The following is a 21,359-nucleotide window of genomic DNA, read 5'->3' as shown; positions in this document are numbered from 1 at the left end:
ACAATATGCACCAAAAATTGACAGCTCGATGGTCAAACAAGCCATCACGAGCTTTTCACCATACAAAGCAGCGGGACCAGACCAGATCTTCCCGGCCCTATTACAGCGGGAAGTGGACCTTAATGCGTCCAAACTGGTCGGGATCTTCAACGCTTGTCTAAAATTTGCTAGTCTGGCAAGAGGCAAGGGTAGTTTTTATCCCTAAAGCTGGCAAGGCAAGCTAGCAATACCAAAATCTTATCGCCCGATAAGTTTAACTTCATCCTTACTCAAATTCAAACAACACACATACATTAAAGGCAGATCAGTGGAAACCGCGTTGCAAGAGGTAGTACACCATATAGATAGAACCTTTGAAATTAAGATGTATACACTTAACAACGTCAGCACCGAAACGCTTATCCACTCTTTAGACGAGTTTCAGATGGGCAGGGCCTTAAGGAACTGGATTAACCATATGCTAAGGAACAGATGGATAAGCTGCGGGCTATATGACGTCAAAATAAGAGACAAAGTCGGACAAGGAACACCACAGGGAGGGATACTATCATCTCTTTTGTGGGTTACCACCATAAACAGTCTCTTAAGGACCTTAACCGAAGAAGGATTTGTCCCAGTCTGCTACGCAGACGACGTTATAATACTTCTAAGGGGAAAGAATCCGAATATACTTTGCAAAAGAGCAGAAACGGCTCTCAAAATTGCATACAACTGGGTCAGACCGAGAGGCCTGAACGTTAACGCGAAAAAAACGGAAATATGTCTATTTACGAGGAAAACGAAAATGGGTAACTTCGAGGAACCAGTTTTCTTAAATAGGACGATAAATACATAAATAAATATTCCCCGCACAGTTAAATACCTAGGAGTAATTCTGGATAGGAAACTAAATTGGAAAGACCATATTCAGGAAAGGGCCGACAAGGCACAAAGATGTTGGTCAACATGTAGAAGGGCAATAGGCTCAAAATGGGGTTTCAATCCTAGGATGACACACTGGCTACACAGAGGCGTAATTAGACCAATCTTAACATACGCGTCTGTTGTATTGTGGACAGCTATGGACAAAAAATGCAATATGAAGATATTGCAAAAAGTCCAAAGAACACGTTGCTTAAGCATTAGCGGGGCAATGAGGACCTCACCGACTAGGGCTCTAGAAACAATTTTGTTTATACACCCAATAGAAATTCAGGTAAGGTATGAGGCAGCCATCGCAGCTACAAGGCTAAAGTCGATGAGCGAGTGGATCAGTAGAGACCACCAAAACATACTAAAGGTCACAACTGGTGAATCTATAAACCAAATAGTATCAGACCGCATACCTGAAACTAGTGAAGTAGCTTTGTGTGAAGTTTCAATACCAGACAGAGACATGTGGATCGATGGAACTCTAGCACAGATTCCCGCTGGAATGGGGCTGTGCTAGAGGGGAGAACCAGAATGGGTCTATATATAATGGAACCGGAAACGAAAATCTCCCTCCGACTGCCGAATCATAATACGATTCTTCAGGCGGAAGTCCGAGCGATAACAGAGTGTCTGAACTGGTTTGACACTCACACAAAGCCTACCACTGCGAACATCCTTACGGACAGCAAAGCAGCCATCACGGCTATAACGGCCAAGACAGTGAAATCTAGAACTGTCATGGAATGCCTTCCTTCCTTCCTTAGCTGGCATTTACAGAACATTTGTTCCATAAGCCGAACTAAGAAAAAATTTCCAATCCTCTCTGTTTGCTGCCGTATTTTCCCAATCTAAGATATGTAGCTTTCTGATATCTCGTTTGACTTGTTCGATCCAACGAAGCTTTGGCTTTCCAGATCTGCGAGAACCTCCATGCGGCCCGTATTTATACGCCTTTTTAGCGGGTTCATCATCACTCATTCCTATAACATGGCCTAGCCATCGCAATCGTTGTATCTCGATTCGTTCAACTACATTGTATAGTTGATACAGCTCGTTGTTCATACGACGCCGATATTCGCCGTCAACACAGATTGGCCCGTAGATCTTTCGAAGAATTTTTTTTTGGAATGCATACAGTTTTTTAACAACTACTCTCAACATGGTACGGTAAACATTAAATGGGTACCAGGGCATATTGGGATTAGGGGTAATGAAATAGCAAACTCCTTAGTAAAACAGGCAAGGGAGCAACCTATAGTCAGCCTACGAGTAGATAACACCAAGCCCTTAAAGGCGACGCGCATAGAGCTAAAGGCATGGGCAAAAGATGCACATATATCCCTCTGCAATAGAGAAGACAAGGGAAAAAACACAAAAATCCTATGGGGGAACCCAGACGAGGACAAAACAAAGGGACTACTTTTACTAAGTAAAAAAGACATTAGTAGACTGACGGGTATCCTTACAGGACACCTGGGTCTACAAGCGCACCTGCACAAAATAGGTTGTTCAGGGAGCAGTGAATGCAGGGCATGCACAGAGGACGACGAAACGTTGGAACACTAACTCTGTCATTGCCAGGCCTTCACAAACCCGAGAAAACAGCTACTAGGGAGCGACATAATACAAGGACTCGGCCACATCAGGCAATCGAGCTCAAAACATTAAGAGACTATGTCAATATGACAGAAATCTCAGACTAACGTCAATAGAATAATCATGAATTTTAACTAATTCATACACTAAATTTACAACCTCATACTGACCGCAAATTAGAGCGCACAACAGGCCTACTTTATGGCTTAAGTGTATGTCCACACGGACATGTGGTGATCCTGCATCACCCCTCTTTTCAACCTAACCTAACATATTTGAATATATTATATTCAAATATGACACAAATATTTAAAAATCACCCAAAAATATCAGAATTTTTTATTTGAAGTTTTGATTAACATGCAGCATCCCATGTCTTGTCGTCAGTAGTTTTCCCCAAGAATACAATTGCAGGGCATAAATAATTCGTATATACCACATGCCATTTTTGGTTACGTGTCCAATTAATAACCATAAAAAAAGTTTAAGATTCTGCCTTTTTGTTAACAATTTTAAGCTTCCCATTATACATCGCCAAGATGCGCCAAATTGAAATGAAAATTCTCTGCATTTCACATTTGGTGAAGACTTGTTCTGGCTAAGAAGCACCCAAGAAACATAATGTCTTAGAGTAGTCAACCAAGAAAACGACAAAGAAAACGAAGAACAAATGCTTTTAAAGTATTTTAATTATTATTTGGCTGAGATATGCAATTAAATATGCATCAATTGTTCATTTGCAACACGACGCGCATGGTTCAGATGGCCGATAAATTGGAAAAAAATGCAGACAAAAGTTTATTGTGCTTCTTTAGTTGTTGTGTTCTTTTCTGTTAATTGTGGCATTAAACTAATGTTGTTGTCATTTGTGTAACAAGCATCTTGTTAATTTTATTGGCTAGTCTTAATTACTTTAATTATACACTTTGCGCGCAAACTAAACCAAAAATAAACCGCTATTTTAACATTCACCAAATGTTTATCTCGTTTTGTTCAGTCAAAACACATATTGAGGTTTCGGTATACAGGTAGAAAATATACGGTCAAGGAATAAAACTACTATTATAGGTTAAAATAGTAAATTCATAATTTATACCTACATACTTATATAATTGTTTAGGTGGTCTAATACAGAACTATTCTCCCACAAGCCGAGCTAATGCAAAATTTCCAATATCTCCAATCGATTACATTGTCTTTCCAATTTGAATACTATTATAATGTCATCATACTATACTATAATGTCAGTACATATGGTCAATATTGTTATACTCTGCCGTGATCTGGACGCTAAAAGTAGCCGGCGTTAAACGACTAAATTCTTTTGAAATGTGGATTTATTCATGTATTCTAAAAATTCGACGGATTAATGTCGAACGACAAGTAATAAGAAGCCTAAAAACATCTTATGTGGTACATACAGTTAGTTAACAAATGTATTGCAAAGACCAAAAATGTAAAAAATGTCGTAATAATTGTTCGTTTATGGCAAAAATTATGTAAAAACAAGTGAGTAAAGGCTATAGTCGGGACGTGGCCGACCATGTAATACCCTAGACCACTACCCCTGTGCATAAGCTTTTCACTGGTAAACATTTCTTCTAGGGAATATAATTCGACTACCACCAAACATAATAAGCCTCTTTCTCTCTGGGACCCCCATAAGAAACCAAAATTTCGTGACCATGTTGTTGTACTTTACACCAATGTAAAGGTAATATTTTCTTCTTCCATTGACAGACTTTGCCGTTGGAATACCCCTAGTAGCAGCCGATATATTCACAAAGAATAAAACATTGAATTTGTCTCCCCATTCCGACTCCTAAATATTATCGTACTATCACCAAAATCCATAGGCTTCTTCCTCTGTGGGGCCCCCATCAACCCACAAAATTTCGTGACTATCTGATCAAAATTTTAACCTGTAGCATGATTACAAATAATGGAAAAATTGGATATATTACTGACTTTTGCGATATCTCGGTTGTTTGCCCACTTACGCCAACATACTTAGCATCAATATGAAGGAGATATTTGCTTCTTCCATTAACGGTCTTTCCTTTTGGAATACTTCTACCAAAAGCGGAGATATTCGCATAAGAAAAAAACGTTGACTTTTCTCCACATAAGCTTTTTGCTTATTCCGAATTCTAAATATTATCCGATTACCAACAAAATCAATAGGCTTTTTCCTCTGTGGAACCACCATTAACCCCCAAAATTTCGAAAACATTTTAAAAATGGGATGTATTACCGACAATTGCTATATCTCCGTTTTTTGGCCACCTACCCCAACATAATTTGCATCATTATAAAGGTAGGAGATTCTACTTTCATAGTCAGGCTTTGCTTTTGGAAGCTCCCCAACTAAATCTGTGATATTTGTCATTATAATTAAAATCCCAAAAAATTAAAATCACAAAAGTTGGGTTGTATAAGCGACTATTGCGATATCTTCGTTGTTTGACCACCTACGACATCATCGTTTTAAAGGTGATATTTTCTACTTTCATTAGCAGGTTTTGCTTTTTATATACCCCTTATAGATGCGGAGATACTCGATTTGCAATAAAACGTTGACTTTTTCTCCAAATAAGTTCTTTACCTATTCCGACCGCTGAATATTACCCGACCATCACCAAAATTAATAGGCTTCTTCCCCTCCGGGACCCTCATCAACACCCAAAATGTGGTGACGATCCGATCGACTCAGCTCGTCGAGACATTCATTTTGGTATATATAAGTATATCCCTTCATTGTACCAAATTTAGTACTTATAATATGTATAAGTTTCAAAAATTACTTTCTTTTATCCAAAACTATATCCCAACCGCGATTTAGTATTTTTCGTATACATATGTACGAATTTCCAAAACTTCCTCTCTATCTCCACACTAAACGCCAACTGCTATACTAATACCGAATTTCACAATTTCTGCTCTACCCCTTTACACAATAACATTTTGAACTAAATTCTGTGCCATTTAGTAATTTTCGTTCACTTATTGTACGTATATCCACAACCACATCCATATCTCGACCCTACACACACAATACCATTAATACTTTTCGTATGAAAGTACGAATTTCAATAACTATCTTCAACAGTAATTGCGAATTTCAGGATTCCACCTCTATCCGTTCACCAAAATCTTAATTGTACCAAATTTAGTGTCATTTAGTACTTTTCGTAATCATAAGTACGAACTTCCAAAACTATCTCAGTCCTACACTCCAACAGCAATCTTAATTTCAGATATCAGGATTCCAGCGCTATCCGTTCGCTCAACCCCAAATTGTACCAAATTTAGTACTTTTCGTACCCATAAGTATGAATTCCCAAAACTTCCTCAATCCTACACTCCAACAGTAACCTTAACTCAAAATTTCAGGATTTCTGCTCTATGCGTTCACCCAAATCCAAATTGTTACAAATATAGTACCAAATATAGTCCCAAAATTTCCTCAATCCTACACTCCAACACCAATTTCAGATATCAGGATTCCAGCGCTATCCGTTCACCCAAATCTAAATTCTACCATTGAGTAATCTTAATTTCAGATATCAAAATTCCAGCGCTATCTGTTCACCCAAATCTAAATTGTACCATTTAGTACTTTTCGTACCCCCTAAGTACGAATTTCCAAAACTACCTCAATCCCAAGTCCAACAGTAATCTTAATTCAAAATTTCAGGATTCCAGCTCTATTCGTTCACCCAAATTCCAATCTAATACCACTTAGTACTTTCCGTATCCATAAGTATGAATATCCAAAACTTCCTCAATCCTACACTCGAAAAGTAACCTTAATTGGAATTTCAGGATTCTATTTTTAACCGTTCACCCAAATCTAAATTGCACCAAAATTTAGTACCATTTAGTACATTCCGTACCCATAAGTACGAATTTCCAAGACTAACTCAATCTTACAATTTAACAGTAATCTTATAGTTGGTCTGTTCCAGAACTGCAAGAATCTACTAATTTTTACTATTTTTTTCGATAACATAAAGGAAAAATTTTTAGTAAAAAGTAGAAGCTTCTTGCAGGTTCTGGAACAGATCAAGTATGTTTATATATAACTGGATTTAACAAACCCACTGGTTCAAATGTCAATTCCATTGATTATATTTCAAATAAATCCTCATAAAGAAGGTTAACCCTGTAAAAGGCTGTAATATAAACATGACTTAAATTCCAAACTTCAGGATTGTAGCTCTATCCGTTCACCCAAATCCAAATTGTACCAAATTTAGTACCATTTAGTACTTTTCGTACCCACAAGTACGAATTTCCGAAACTTCCCCAATCCTATACTCCAACAGTAACCTTAATTCCAAATTTCAGTTTCCAGGTCTATCCGTTCACCAAAATCCAATTTGTACCAAATTTAGTACCATTTAGTACTTTCCGTACCCATATATAGGAATTTCGAAAACTACCCCCATATCGCAATCCTATACTCCGTTAGTAATCTTAATTCCAAATTTTAGGATTCCAGCTCTATCCGTTCACCCAAATCCAAATTAAGTACCATTTAGTACTTTTCGAACACATAAGTACGAATTTCCAAAACTACCCCGCATATCTCAATCCTATACTCCGTCAATAATCTTAATTCCAAATTTCAGATTTCCAGCTCTACCCTTTCACCGAAATCCAAATTGTACTAAATTTAGTACTTTTCGTACACATGAGTACGAAGTTCACAAATCATTTCCTTTTATAAACATTACTTCCCAACCTTCATTTTATACCAAATTCCAAGTTTCTAGCTAAATCCGTTCAAAATATACAATTGGTACTAAATTTAGTACTTTTCGTACACTCAGAGGTCGAACTTCCAAAAACACTTTCGTACATCTTTCTAACTCTCCATCAGTTACCCTCATTCCAAATGTCAGAATTCTAGCTCTTCTCGTTTGCCTAATACAAAGGGTACCATATTTAATACCTTTTAGTACTTTTCGTACCCTTCTAGGTCGAATTTCCAAAAACCCAGCCTTATCTCAGCCCTACACACCGACAGCAACCCACAGTCAAAATTTCAACTTTCTAGCTTTAGCGGTTTCGTCTGGGCGATGATATGTTAGTAACTTACTTATCACTGAGCTCTTTTATATGTATAGATAGATAACACTGTGCAACATTTTTAAGGTGATCTTGTGCAAGCAAACAATTCGAACTGAGGATTTTTTGAAAGTACAGACCCAAACGACAAGAAACCCTAGTTGGGTTTTGTTATGTCAGATCCAGCTCGGATTTTATGGTCCCATCTAAAAATGGTTAAATATTGAGTTTTTAAAGAAATTCGGGGCTATATCTCTGAAACCAATGCGAATCTTCTTCTGACCTCTGAAGCAAATTTGTAGATAAGGACAAGAATAAAATATTGGGAGAAATAATGAACTCGAAACACTACATTTATTGCCTCAAATTTCAAAATATATGCAAAAATTCCACAATTTTTTTACATTTCGCACCGTATCTCCAAAACAGTTAATTTTTTCTGAATATTTTGTTTTAGAAAAATATTGGAGTGTAATACACTACTCTTCAAGTCAAGCGAAAAACAGAGAGGAATGGAGATCTTTTCTTAGTTCGGTCTATGTAACAAATGTTATGTAATGGGCCAACTAAGTAAGTAAGTAATACACTACTCTTCAGAACATGTCATTATTGTAAAATGCCTCTATCCCGTTGTTTTCAGTACATTTTTCAACGACGATTTAATAAAAATGTCAATAATGTAGTGAAATCCGAAATGCGAGAATAAACTCTTGGTGTGAACTGTGTTTGAAATACGTGTTGTACAAGATATGATGCAAAATATCGCTGATACAACATGAAGTAAGCATTTTATTGTTTCAGAATGTTCTAAAGAATTGTTAAGAACTTTATTTGGAAGATTTTTGCAACAGGTTACTTGGTTCACCTTCCAATAGTTTAGCCGATACTGACCAGAATTTCAGCAATTATGTAAAATGTTCTATATTTTATAGATTTTGATGACCTATATGGATTTTTTCTTGTGTGGTTTTTTCAAAAGATAAGTTCTACTAGTTTAGGGCTACAATATTGCTAAAGACAGCAAGGCCAAATTTCTATTCCTTTCTGTCATAAAGGCCTGATAAATGCCAAAAAGTGTAGATTTAGCCCGCTTTAGATGAGGCCATAAAATCCGAACTGGATCTGACAGGACAAAACCCTACTAGGGTTTTTGTAGTCTAAATATGTACTTTCAAAAAATGCGTACTTGAAGTTGTTTGCATTTTCAGTGTTGCATATTGTAATATAAGCGGTATTGGTAGATGGGTGCCCCCCCCCCCTGCTACTCTACATTATTTGCTATTCATGGCTTTTATAAATGATATTATTTATGAAATTGCCCAATTTGACCATTAACTTTGTTAAAATCCATTTGTTTAAAATAACTGTGTGAATTAGTTAAGGCGGATGTTGGGTTTTCAAATAGGTGTTATAAATCAAAATCGGTGCTGTTTGTACATGAAAATAACTCAATTACATCGCAAAATGCTTAATGGGATTTTAAATATTGCGCAGAGTTGCGGAATCTTGGCTTTTTTAATTCTTAGAAATAAAGGTTTTATTCAATTAAATTGTGATTAGCCCACACCTACTGTATTGTTGACCTAATCTGTATTTAATAAACGGAATTTTATAAAACAGTTAAATACATTTTGTTTTTGATCCAAAAGTTAGTGGCACGTCATAGCTGATATTTTTATTTTAGACGAAATTGGGACACCCCATAAGTGAGTTAATGTTTTATTCCATAACGGAAGTTATGGAATTTGTATTGTTTTTTTTTCTTTTTTGCAAATTTGTTCACACAATTGAACATATGGATTTTGTCAAATTTTTCACACACATATCCCAAACCAAAATCATTAAACAAGGCCCAACTATTACGTGAGTTTACTTACATTCACCTTTAATATGTTTCCATTTCCGCATTTGACAATTAAGTTTTCGCTTGAATGTAAGGTGGGATAAAATAAAAGCTCTTTAACCTTTTTGGATACATTCGCAATAAGGTAAAATTGTAATTTGTTTTCATTAAAGACCTTTTTTGGGAGATTTTAATAACAATCATCCATAATTACATCAACAATGACTAGCCTGCAAAAAAATTAACAAATTGTCGACTTGTCCATCAAAAAAATGAAAGAAGTGTCATGAAAAAACAAATCATGGCATTTTCACAATCCCAGCCACATATCAAGCTCTTGAAATCCCATGTAAGAGTGTCGATATGTAATTGCGTGAATCATATCGCATCACCACAACACATCGTCCGCAGAAATAAATTTCATGCAAAAAAAGTAAACATTTACAATGTTCCAAAAATCAGAAAGTTTGATTTTGCCATCTTTAAGTGTTGAGAATACGCGCCGTATACGTTGGAATTATTCGCTGTTTGTTTATTTTCTGTTATTTATAAAACTCATTAAGAGCAGCAAAATTTGGATTAATACTTTCATTTAAGTGTTTGCTTTTTTATTTCTTTAATCTCTTTTTTTTTAATTCTTTATGGCTATAATTCTGCAGTTTCCATTGCTGTTGTTTGTATTGTGGCTTATTTGTAAATTGCAAAAAAATGCAGTGATGAGGTGCACAGTGGAATAATCTGGAAAAATTCTTACATAATTACTAGACAGCGGAATCCTATGCAAATGCATATATGGTTTGGATGGTCGTAGAGAAAATCTGATTAGACAGAAATTCGTTTTATAACAAAATAAAACGAATTAGACCCAGAAATTTTTGCATATTTTGCATATCGTGCATATTTTGACATATTTTTACACATCTGCATAAAATGAGCATATGCAAAACCATATGCAAAAATATATTCAAGGATTTGTGGTCTAAATATCCCACTGAAATGGCTGAAATTTTATTAAGTAGTATTAAGTCTTCGTTAGGGTTATGCAACTTTACAACTGAAATCTGTACGCATAGGTCCACTTCTTCATATAGCTCCCATAGAACGGTACCTACCGATAATCTGTATTTTGAAAGTTGTTGCCTCAATATCCCACCGAAATGACTGAAAATTGGTCAACCTGAAATTTGTCGGCATAGCTCTACGTCTTCATATAGCCCCCATAGAACGGTACCTCCGGATTTCTGGTATTTTGAAGGTTGTGCCCTCAAAATCCCACCGAAATGACTGAAAATTGGTAGTTAGTCTTCGTTGTGGGTATAAAACATTCCAGCTGAAATTTGTCGGCACAGGTCCACGTCTTCATATAGCCCCCATAGAATGGTATCTCCCGATTTTCGGTATTTTGAAGGTTGTGGCCTCAATATCCCACCGAAATGAATGAAATTTGGCCATTTGTCTTCGCTGTGGGTATAAAACTTTCCACCTGAAATTTGTCGGTATAGGTCCACGCCTTCATATAGCCCCCATAGAACTGTACCTCCAGATTTCTGGTATTTTGAAGGTTGTGCCCTCAATATCCCTCCGAAATAACTGAAATTCGGTATTAAATCTTCCTTGGGGTTAAAAAATTTTCCACCTAACATTTGTCGGTTTAGGTTCAGGCCTTCATGTACCTATTATTGAAATATTTGTTGCATACGAAAATATTCAAAATGCATAAATTTTGCATATGCAAAAATGTATGCATTTTGCATATGTCATATGTTTCGATTGCAATGTAATCAGAAGCCAAAAATATGCCCAGTCCCAATATTTGACATAAATCGGACCAAAAATAGGGGTTGCATAAAATTCCGCCGTCTAATAATTACTAGACAGCGGAATCCTATGCAAATGCATATATGGTTTGGATGGTCGTAGAGAAAATCTGATTAGACAGAAACTCGTTTTATAACAAAATAAAACGAATTAGACCCAGAAATTTTTGCATATTTTGCATATCGTGCATATTTTGACATATTTTTACACATCAGCATAAAATGAGCATATGCAAAAATATATTCAAGGATTTGTGGTCTAAATATCCCACCGAAATGACTGAAATTTGGTATTAAGTCTTCGTTAGGGGTATGTAACTTTACAACTGAAATCTGTCCGCATAGGTCCACTTCTTCATATAGCCCCCATAGAACGGTACCTACCGATATTCGGTATTTCGAAAGTAGTAACCTCAATATCCCACCGAAATGACTGAAAATTGGTATTTAGTCTTCGTTGGGGGTATAAAATATTCAACCTGAAATTTGTCGGCATAGCTCCACGTCTTCATATAGCCCCCATAGAATGGTACCTCCCGATTTTCGGTATTTTGAAGGTTGTGGCCTCAATATTCCACCGAAATGACTGAAATTTGGCATTTTGTCTTCGTTGTGGGTACAAAACTTTCCACTTGAAATTTGTCGGTATAGGTCCACGTCTTCATATAGCCCCCATAGAACGGTACCTCCAGATTTCTGGTATTTTGAAGGTTGTGCCCTCAATACCCCTCCGAAATGGCTGAAATTTGGTATGAAGTCTTCGTTGGGGGTATAAAACTTTCCACCTGAAATTTATCGGTGTAGGTCCACGTCTTCATATAGCCCCCATAGAATGGTACCTTCCGATTTTCGGTATTTTGAAGGTTGTGGCCTCAATATCCCACAGAAATGATTGAAATTTGGCATTTTGTCTTCGTTGTGGTGACTGAAATTTGTCGGCATAGGTCCACGTCTTCATATAGCCCCCATAGAACGGTACCTCCGGATTGCTGGTATTTTGAAACTTGTGTCCTCAATATCCCGCCGAAATGGCATATGCAAAAATTTATGCATTTTGCATAATTTTGCATATGTCGTATGTTTCGATTGCAATGTAATCAGAAGCTGTGATGACGAAAGTCAATACTTTCGTTTTCGCCCACACATTATCTGGGTATTGAAATATTATTATGTAATTAATAAGTGAATTTCATAAATAAATCTGAATTACATGATGTAATTGTCTACCCATGTCGTACGTTAGGGTCATTGGCCGACAAAATCCATGGTCACGAGGGAGTAATAGGTGGTACCTATCACCAGAGGGTAATAGGTTCCCTAAGAACCAGAAACTAAATTTAATTAGTGTATTTAAGGAGTAATAGGTATCACCAGAATTTCCTATAAAAGGACGGCAGGAAATTGAAGAGGGTTCAGTCGTGAAGTGGATAGTGAAGCAAACAGCTACCCAAACAAAGTACCCCAGGTGAGTTAGAGTGGTGTTTTCCCCTTAGTTTCTAGTATTGCCCTCGCGTCTAACCCTCTGTGGCGTCCGTAGCCCTTGGGTCCTTAACCTAGAACTCTGCCCTCGCGTCTAACCCTCTGTGGCGTCCGTAGCCCTTGGGTCCTTAACCTAGAACTCTGCCCTCGCGTCTAACCCTCTGTGGCGTCCGTAGCCCTTGGGTCCTTAACCTAGAACTCTGCCCTCGCGTCTAACCCTCTGTGGCGTCCGTAGCCCTTGGGTCCTTAACCTAGAACTCTGCCCTCGCGTCTAACCCTCTGTGGCGTCCGTAGCCCTTGGGTCCTTAACCTAGAACTCTGCCCTCGCGTCTAACCCTCTGTGGCGTCCGTAGCCCTTGGGTCCTTAACCTAGAACTCTGCCCTCGCGTCTAACCCTCTGTGGCGTCCGTAGCCCTTGGGTCCTTAACCTAGAACTCTGCCCTCGCGTCTAACCCTCTGTGGCGTCCGTAGCCCTTGGGTCCTTAACCTAGAACTCTGCCCTCGCGTCTAACCCTCTGTGGCGTCCGTAGCCCTTGGGTCCTCAATCTAGAACTCTGCCCTCGCGTTAACCCTCTGTGGCGTCCGTAGCCCTTGGGTCTTGTGTAGAACTCCACCCTCGCGCATAACCCTCTGTGGCGTCCGTAGCCCTTGGGTCTCCCACGTAGAACTCCGCCCTCGCGCATAACCCTCTGTGGCGTCCGTAGCCCTTGGGTCTCCGCTCTCGCGCCTAACCCTCTGAGGTGTCCGTAACCCTTGGGACCTCGGCTTAGAATCGCGTTACGTGGCTAACCCTCTGAGGTGTCCGTAACCCTTGGGACCTCGGCTTAGAATCGTGTTCCGTGTAACCCTCTGAGGTGTCCGTAACCCTTGGGTCCTTGGCCTAGAACTGTGTCTCGCGTATAACCCTCTGAGGTGTCCGTAACCCTTGGGTCCCCAATCTAGATCCCGGCCCCGCGCCTAGCTCTACACCTTTAACCCTCTTAGAAGCTGCCCCGTTCCTTAGGTTCAACCCCTTCCATTACCGCTGGTACCTGTCCACTGTTACCAAACGTGTAACCCAGTGGAGTACTTATCCAGGTCTCCGTTAACGCATCACAAGGAGTACTTATCCAGGTCTCCATGAGCAATCGGACGACGAGGAGTACTTAGCCAAGCCTTCCCCGAACGTCGATAGGAGTACTTATCCAGGTCTCCAAGTGCAGCAGGGCAATAAGGAGTACTAGCCAGATCCCCTCCGAGTTTCGGTAGAAACACCAGCCCAACCCCTTGCCAACAACCGGACCATAGGGAGTGCTTAGCAAGGCCTCCCTCGAATTTCACTAGAGATCCAACCTCAGACCTTTGAAAGAGACAAACCAGCAGGGTCACTCGATTGGAACCCTACCGTTAGCCCGAAAAGCGTGTCGACACCGAGTTACCATTTAATTTCCGATCCTTGTCAGAAACAAACTAGAAACAAACCCCTAATAAACTCGAACTTTTGATTAAAGCCCAAATAATCGTGTGTTGTTACTCTCTCAGTCTCTATAAGATAAATTCCTGTGACAGACTCTGGTCCCCCGCAAGCTATCCAAGCTATAGAGAGGGAACTTGTCGTTACAGTGGCGCCCGAGCAGGGACCGAGAGAGTATATAACCGGTGAATAGGATTGTTTGATAGTTTGGCTGACGGGAACGGATATGCCAGGATCACTGCGTATCTCCTGGGCATACACCCTTCGAAAGGAGGACCTAGTGGCCTATTTGGAGGAATTTAAGCGCTCTACATCTGGAACCGTCGACCAGCTGCGTCGGCGTTTTGCCCATTTTTTGGCAGAATTCCACGAGGCGGAGCGACTGGAAAGAATATTGGAATTGCAGGACCTTCACGAGAAACCATCATCGAGCCAGGCGGCGAAATCCCCCACTCCCCTCAAGATCCCTCTCATATCGGTTACCTCACCCAGCTCCCCTGTTTCCAGAAAAGCGAGTTCGGAAAAAACCGGCCAGTCGACCCTCGATTTACCTGGCGACTGTAATGCCCACAAGTCCCCGACGCATCCCCGAGCCGATGCAAACACGGGACGCCCTGTCAGGGACCCCCGGTCTTTAGCCGATCAGGTACGGAAGTGGAACGTCAGTTACGATGGGACACGCGGTCCGCTCGAATTCATAGAACGACTGGAGGAGCTGGCCCTCATGTACGAGGTGGACATGGACGAACTGCCGCGGATGATGCCTGAGGTACTACGGGATAATGCCCTGGTTTGGTTCCGCACCAATAACCAACACTGGAGGAAGTGGAAATCCTTTCGAGAGGACTTCATGCGGTTTTTCTTGCCAGCTCGCCATTTCGAGCATTTGGAGGACGAGATTCGGAGGAGGAAACAGAAGCCACGAGAAAGCTTCAAGGCATACACCCTTGGCATGCAAAATCTTATGCGGCATACAAACTATGAGAATGACCAGAAATTGGAACGGATTTTTCGCAACGCACTACCCGAGTATCAATGGTATATTCGTCGCCGCGATTTCCATACTCTTGGGGACCTGCTCGAGATGGCAGAAGATTTAGAAAGTCTACCACCGGGGACCGGCCCTGTTCGTGAACAGCATCGTCTTCTCGATCCTGGGAATCAAAGCGAGCAGGATTCTCGAATTGATCCAAAGACGGCTTGTCGACGTTGTGGGCAACCGAATCATTTCGCGGCACAGTGCAGGAACCCCCAAGTGTTATTTTGCTGGGATTGCGGGCGACGTGGGGTGCGGACAATAGCATGCTGTCGTCCCGTGTCGGGAAACGGCAACCGGGTCCGCCAGAGTCGGGGGGAAGCGGACCCGATGATGTAGGAAGCTATCCTCCAGTACAAACCTCACTATTCGCCGAGTCTACCAGGCTGGTGGCAACTGTATTACTCGCAGGTCGTCGGATATCTGCCACGGTCGACACCGGCGCCACCAGTAACTTCATAAGTGAGAAACTTAAGGACCTTATAACTCATGAAGTCCGGACCGCGCCGTATGCAGCGACAGTCACCTTGGCTGACGGGTCTCGGCGGCAAATTTCGGAGGCCGTCGACGCAGTCGTCACGTTCGGAGCACGGCAACTTCAGCTACGTTTCCTTGTGATGCCCGATGCTACCGAGGAACTACTCTTGGGGCTGGACTTTCTAACTAAGGGCGAGGCCCGTATCACATGCGCCGGTCTCACATGCGAGTTCCGCCGGGCCGCAGAGACCCAGCACCACCGAAACCTGACAACCACTACTACCTCGAGGGAGCCAGTTGCTCAGGAGCCCGGAAGCTCCGGACACAGAATGGTAAGTGAGCATACGCAGGATGAACAGGTCAGGATACTGGAATTTTTAGAGAAAGAGCTACGAAGTTTTGAGACCATTCAAGGACCGTCGACTATTGCTACCCATCGGATTACCATGAAAGATGACCGCCCCTTCAAATTTCGATATGCTCCTCGAAACCCAGCCATGCAAGCTATAATCGATGAAAAGATAAGCGAACTCCTAGCTTCAGGATATATCGAACCGTCCCACAGCCCTTATAGCTCCCCTATTACTCTGGCTCAAAAGAAGAATGGAACATGGAGACTGTGCATCGATTTCCGCCAGCTGAACAGCAGATCCGAACCGGATGCTTACCCCTTACCCCGTATCGATTCCATCCTGGATCGTCTCAGAGAAGCGAAATACGTCAGTAGTCTGGATCTGAAGGATGGCTACTGGCAAATTCCCCTCGAGGAAGGAAGTAGGAAGTACACCGCTTTCACCGTGGCCGGACGAGGGTTGTTCCAATGGCGGGTTATGCCATTTGGTCTCCATTCCGCGCCCGCCACCTTCCAACGAGCGTTGGACAGCATAATCGGTCCTGAGATGGAACCCCATGCATTCGCATATCTCGACGATATCGTTGTCATTGGCAGAACCTTGGAGGAACATCTGACTAATTTGGAAAAAGTATTTCGGCGCTTACGGGAAGCCAGGCTGCGGATCAATCCAGAGAAGTGTGAATTTTTCAAAAGGCAGACCAAATATTTGGGCCATGTCGTCAGTGGCGAGGGCATACACACGGACCCGGACAAAATTTCCGCAATCGAGGGGATGACCGCTCCAACAACACTTAAGGAGCTGAGGCGTTTCTTAGGGGTCGTATCGTGGTACCGGAGGTTCGTTCCCGACTTTGCTACCTTAACACAACCTCTTACCTCGTTACTAAAGAAGGGGAAGCACTGGAGATGGACGGAGGATCAGCAGACGGTATTCGAGATACTGAAGGCCCGACTCACACAGGCGCCAATCCTGGCCTGTCCCGATTTTAGCCGCAAGTTCGTTTTGCAGACCGATGCCAGCGACTGTGGCCTTGGAGCTGTTCTTACGCAAGTGTTCGACGAAGGTGAGCGGGTAATAGCCTACGCCAGCCGCACCCTCAGTGGAGCAGAAAAGAACTATTCCGCCACGGAGAAAGAATGCCTAGCGATAGTGTGGGGAATCAGAAAGATGCGGCAGTACTTGGAGGGTTACCACTTCCAAGTGATTACCGACCATCTGGCGCTTAAGTGGCTAAACTCAATAGATAACCCCACAGGAAGGTTAGCCCGCTGGGCATTGGAACTACAACAGTATACGTTCACGGTCGAATACCGAAGAGGAGGTTTGAACGTGGTAGCGGATGCCTTATCACGTAATCCCACCGAGTCCCTGCAACGAGCGGTGGAAGGATCTGTTAGCCGATGCCGGTGGTTTGAAAACAAGTTGGATGCTGTCAGAACTAACCCGAAGAATTTTCCTGATTACTCTATTGTAGGGACACAACTCTACCGGCACATACAAAAGACCACCAATGACGACGACGATACGCCTTGGAAATTATGCGTCCCTACACCACTAAGGGAACGAGTCCTGCATGAGAACCATAGTCAGCCATCGGCAGGACACCTGGGTATCCGGAAGACGATCCACCGGACATGTGGGCGCTATTACTGGCCTGGCATGACCCGCGATATCACACGGTTTGTACAGCGTTGTGAGTTGTGTCAAAAGTATAAACCTAACCAAATGGCCCCGGCAGGCGAGATGCTGTTATCGGTGCCAGAGGAACCGTGGGCTACCATATGTGCCGATTTTGTGGGCCCACTACCACGCAGCAAACATGGTAACTGTATGCTTTTAGTATTTCTCGACAGGTTCTCAAAATGGGTCGAGCTCATTCCACTCCGGAAAGCCACGGCGGAAGGAGTAGTCAAAGCTTTCAGGGAACGGATCCTAGCTCGTTTTGGTACCCCCAAGCTCATCATCACCGACAACGGGAGCCAATTCACCAGCCGCATCCTGGATAAGTACCTGAAGGGGATTGGGGTTAGAAGGCAGTTTACGGCACCGTATTGTCCCCAGGAAAATCCCACCGAGCGAGCAAATCGAACCATAAAAACAATAATTGCCCAGCTGGCCCGGGATAAACACCACCAATGGGACGAATACTTGCCAGAGATAATGTTGGCGGTGAATTCTGGCACTTCGGAATCAACAGGGTATAGCCCGGCATTTTTGGTACAAGGTCGGGAGCCCCGATTGCCGGGGACATTGTTTGACGAAGTCGCCACAGGTACCGGAGCACGAATCCCCAACCCAACGCAAAGGGCCTCCGAACTGGAGGAGATCTTTGGAATCGTGAGGAGAAGCTTGGCACGAGCGGGAGAGGACCAGCGGCGTAGGTACAATCTACGACGTCGCGAATGGACCCCGGTGATAGGGGATTTGGTACTTGTCAAACAGCACCCCCTGTCCAAAGCCATAGACAAGTTCGCGGCAAAACTGGCCCCCAAGTATGACGGTCCTTTTGAGGTCGTTGATTTTCTATCCCCGGTCATAGCTCGTGTTCGTCGGCCGGATGAACATAATACGAAAACGGCCCACCTTAGCGACATCAAACCTTTTGTTTCCATATCTAATGCAAAGGAAAATTGTCATTTCATCCATGCTAATATGCAACCTTTTTTCTCCACAGAACACCTTACAAACCAACCCATAATGTCGCATCCAACACAACCCTTGCGCACAAAAGCCGACTCCAAACAGCAGAGGCAGCTAATGGACGCCATGAAGCCCTGCTCAGTTCGACTCTCAAAAGTTAAAGGGAAGGAGTACAGAGCCGGAAATGTCGAAGGAACTGCCACGTCCAAAGGAACTCAGAAGGCCACCACCGTTTCCACCCCCAAGCCTGTTGGTAAGGTGCGCCCATCTACCACACGGTTTGGACCATTATACCAAAAGAGAGTTCGTCCAAACTTGTCGAGGCCGGCCCCAATGATCGTAGAAACGATCGTTCTGTCCTCCGACGACGAGGTGGCGACACCACCACGCCGAGTCCCACCTTCGAGAGAAGAACCGGCGACACCACCACTCGGAGTCCCAGCTACCCCAGATCCCAGAGATTATCCCAGCGATTATCCGGCTACCCCTTCCCCGTCTGTGTCTCCACCACCTAACGCCATAGGCAGTAGTCTACCTCCCACTCCGGGCCGTAATATTAACCTGGGCGTTGAGTTGCCGCCAACCCCCGGACGGAATATCCCAGGGCACAGTGCCTCCATAGACTTGGATTCGCTGCCAACCCCCGGACAAAATGTCTTTTCCACCCCAGGACGCAGTGCCTCCCTAGACTTGGATTTGCCGCCAACCCCAGGACGAGACCTTCCCTCATGTTTCTCACCACGCTACGCATCGGATTCGGAATCCGAACCCAGGACACCCAGAGGCAATCGAAGGCTGGAAAATCTTCGAGGAGAATTAACACCGAATCTACGAAGCGTGGTGGTCGTGCCTCCCCCTCCATCACCTTCGCGGGGAGACATACCGTTCTTATGCCGGGAGGAGCTATCCGAGGAAGTGAAGCGAAAGCTCCAACCCTGTCTGCGAGAAGCATTACGTCGGAGGAAGCCCCCCCAGCCATATAAGCGGGTATTTCCAGTGGCAGGACATAAGTTGCGGGTTCTAATCAATCGCCAAGGGAAGATAATCGTCACGATTCGTGGAGAAACAGAAATTTAGCGGAGGGGGGTAGTGTGATGACGAAAGTCAATACTTTCGTTTTCGCCCACACATTATCTGGGTATTGAAATATTATTATGTAATTAATAAGTGAATTTCATAAATAAATCTGAATTACATGATGTAATTGTCTACCCATGTCGTACGTTAGGGTCATTGGCCGACAAAATCCATGGTCACGAGGGAGTAATAGGTGGTACCTATCACCAGAGGGTAATAGGTTCCCTAAGAAAGTAGTAACCTCAATATCCCACCGAAATGACTGAAAATTGGTATTTAGTCTTCGTTGGGGGTATAAAATATTCAACCTGAAATTTGTCGGCATAGCTCCACGTCTTCATATAGCCCCCATAGAATGGTACCTCCCGATTTTCGGTATTTTGAAGGTTGTGGCCTCAATATTCCACCGAAATGACTGAAATTTGGCATTTTGTCTTCGTTGTGGGTACAAAACTTTCCACTTGAAATTTGTCGGTATAGGTCCACGTCTTCATATAGCCCCCATAGAACGGTACCTCCAGATTTCTGGTATTTTGAAGGTTGTGCCCTCAATACCCCTCCGAAATGGCTGAAATTTGGTATGAAGTCTTCGTTGGGGGTATAAAACTTTCCACCTGAAATTTATCGGTGTAGGTCCACGTCTTCATATAGCCCCCATAGAATGGTACCTTCCGATTTTCGGTATTTTGAAGGTTGTGGCCTCAATATCCCACAGAAATGATTGAAATTTGGCATTTTGTCTTCGTTGTGGTGACTGAAATTTGTCGGCATAGGTCCACGTCTTCATATAGCCCCCATAGAACGGTACCTCCGGATTGCTGGTATTTTGAAACTTGTGTCCTCAATATCCCGCCGAAATGGCATATGCAAAAATTTATGCATTTTGCATAATTTTGCATATGTCGTATGTTTCGATTGCAATGTAATCAGAAGCTGTGATGACGAAAGTCAATACTTTCGTTTTCGCCCACACATTATCTGGGTATTGAAATATTATTATGTAATTAATAAGTGAATTTCATAAATAAATCTGAATTACATGATGTAATTGTCTACCCATGTCGTACGTTAGGGTCATTGGCCGACAAAATCCATGGTCACGAGGGAGTAATAGGTGGTACCTATCACCAGAGGGTAATAGGTTCCCTAAGAACCAGAAACTAAATTTAATTAGTGTATTTAAGGAGTAATAGGTATCACCAGAATTTCCTATAAAAGGACGGCAGGAAATTGAAGAGGGTTCAGTCGTGAAGTGGATAGTGAAGCAAACAGCTACCCAAACAAAGTACCCCAGGTGAGTTAGAGTGGTGTTTTCCCCTTAGTTTCTAGTATTGCCCTCGCGTCTAACCCTCTGTGGCGTCCGTAGCCCTTGGGTCCTTAACCTAGAACTCTGCCCTCGCGTCTAACCCTCTGTGGCGTCCGTAGCCCTTGGGTCCTTAACCTAGAACTCTGCCCTCGCGTCTAACCCTCTGTGGCGTCCGTAGCCCTTGGGTCCTTAACCTAGAACTCTGCCCTCGCGTCTAACCCTCTGTGGCGTCCGTAGCCCTTGGGTCCTTAACCTAGAACTCTGCCCTCGCGTCTAACCCTCTGTGGCGTCCGT

The 21,359-nt window shown here is 42.7% G+C and overlaps 2 protein-coding genes across 3 annotated transcripts; both read left to right on the top strand.

The window, feature by feature from the left end:
- Positions 1-12,454: 12,454 nt before the first annotated feature.
- LOC141388928 (uncharacterized) lies at positions 12,455-15,683 on the top strand. Of its 2 annotated transcripts, none has more exons than XM_073959697.1 (2): positions 12,455-12,706; positions 13,708-15,683. In XM_073959697.1, the coding sequence occupies exon 2, from the start codon at positions 14,400-14,402 to the stop codon at positions 15,546-15,548; it is 1,149 nt and encodes a 382-aa protein (XP_073815798.1). In that variant the 5' UTR covers positions 12,455-12,706; positions 13,708-14,399; the 3' UTR covers positions 15,549-15,683. The 2 variants fall into 2 exon arrangements, with proteins under 2 accessions (XP_073815798.1, XP_073815797.1); XM_073959696.1 differs by having other exon boundaries at positions 13,705-15,683.
- A 40-nt stretch (positions 15,684-15,723) lies between these two features.
- On the top strand, positions 15,724-19,886 carry LOC141388927 (uncharacterized). Its single transcript, XM_073959694.1, has 2 exons — positions 15,724-16,018; positions 18,717-19,886. Exons 1-2 carry the CDS (start codon positions 15,895-15,897, stop codon positions 19,757-19,759), a joined length of 1,167 nt encoding a protein of 388 aa, XP_073815795.1. The 5' UTR covers positions 15,724-15,894; the 3' UTR covers positions 19,760-19,886.
- Positions 19,887-21,359: the final 1,473 nt, after the last annotated feature.

Source organism: Musca autumnalis, unplaced genomic scaffold (genome assembly GCF_047663935.1).
Source record: "Musca autumnalis isolate F117 unplaced genomic scaffold, ASM4766393v1 scaffold_1, whole genome shotgun sequence".
Lineage (NCBI taxonomy): Eukaryota > Metazoa > Arthropoda > Insecta > Diptera > Muscidae > Musca > Musca autumnalis.
The sequence above is the reverse complement of the archived record's forward strand: the minus strand, read 5'-3'. Positions and strand labels throughout refer to the sequence as shown.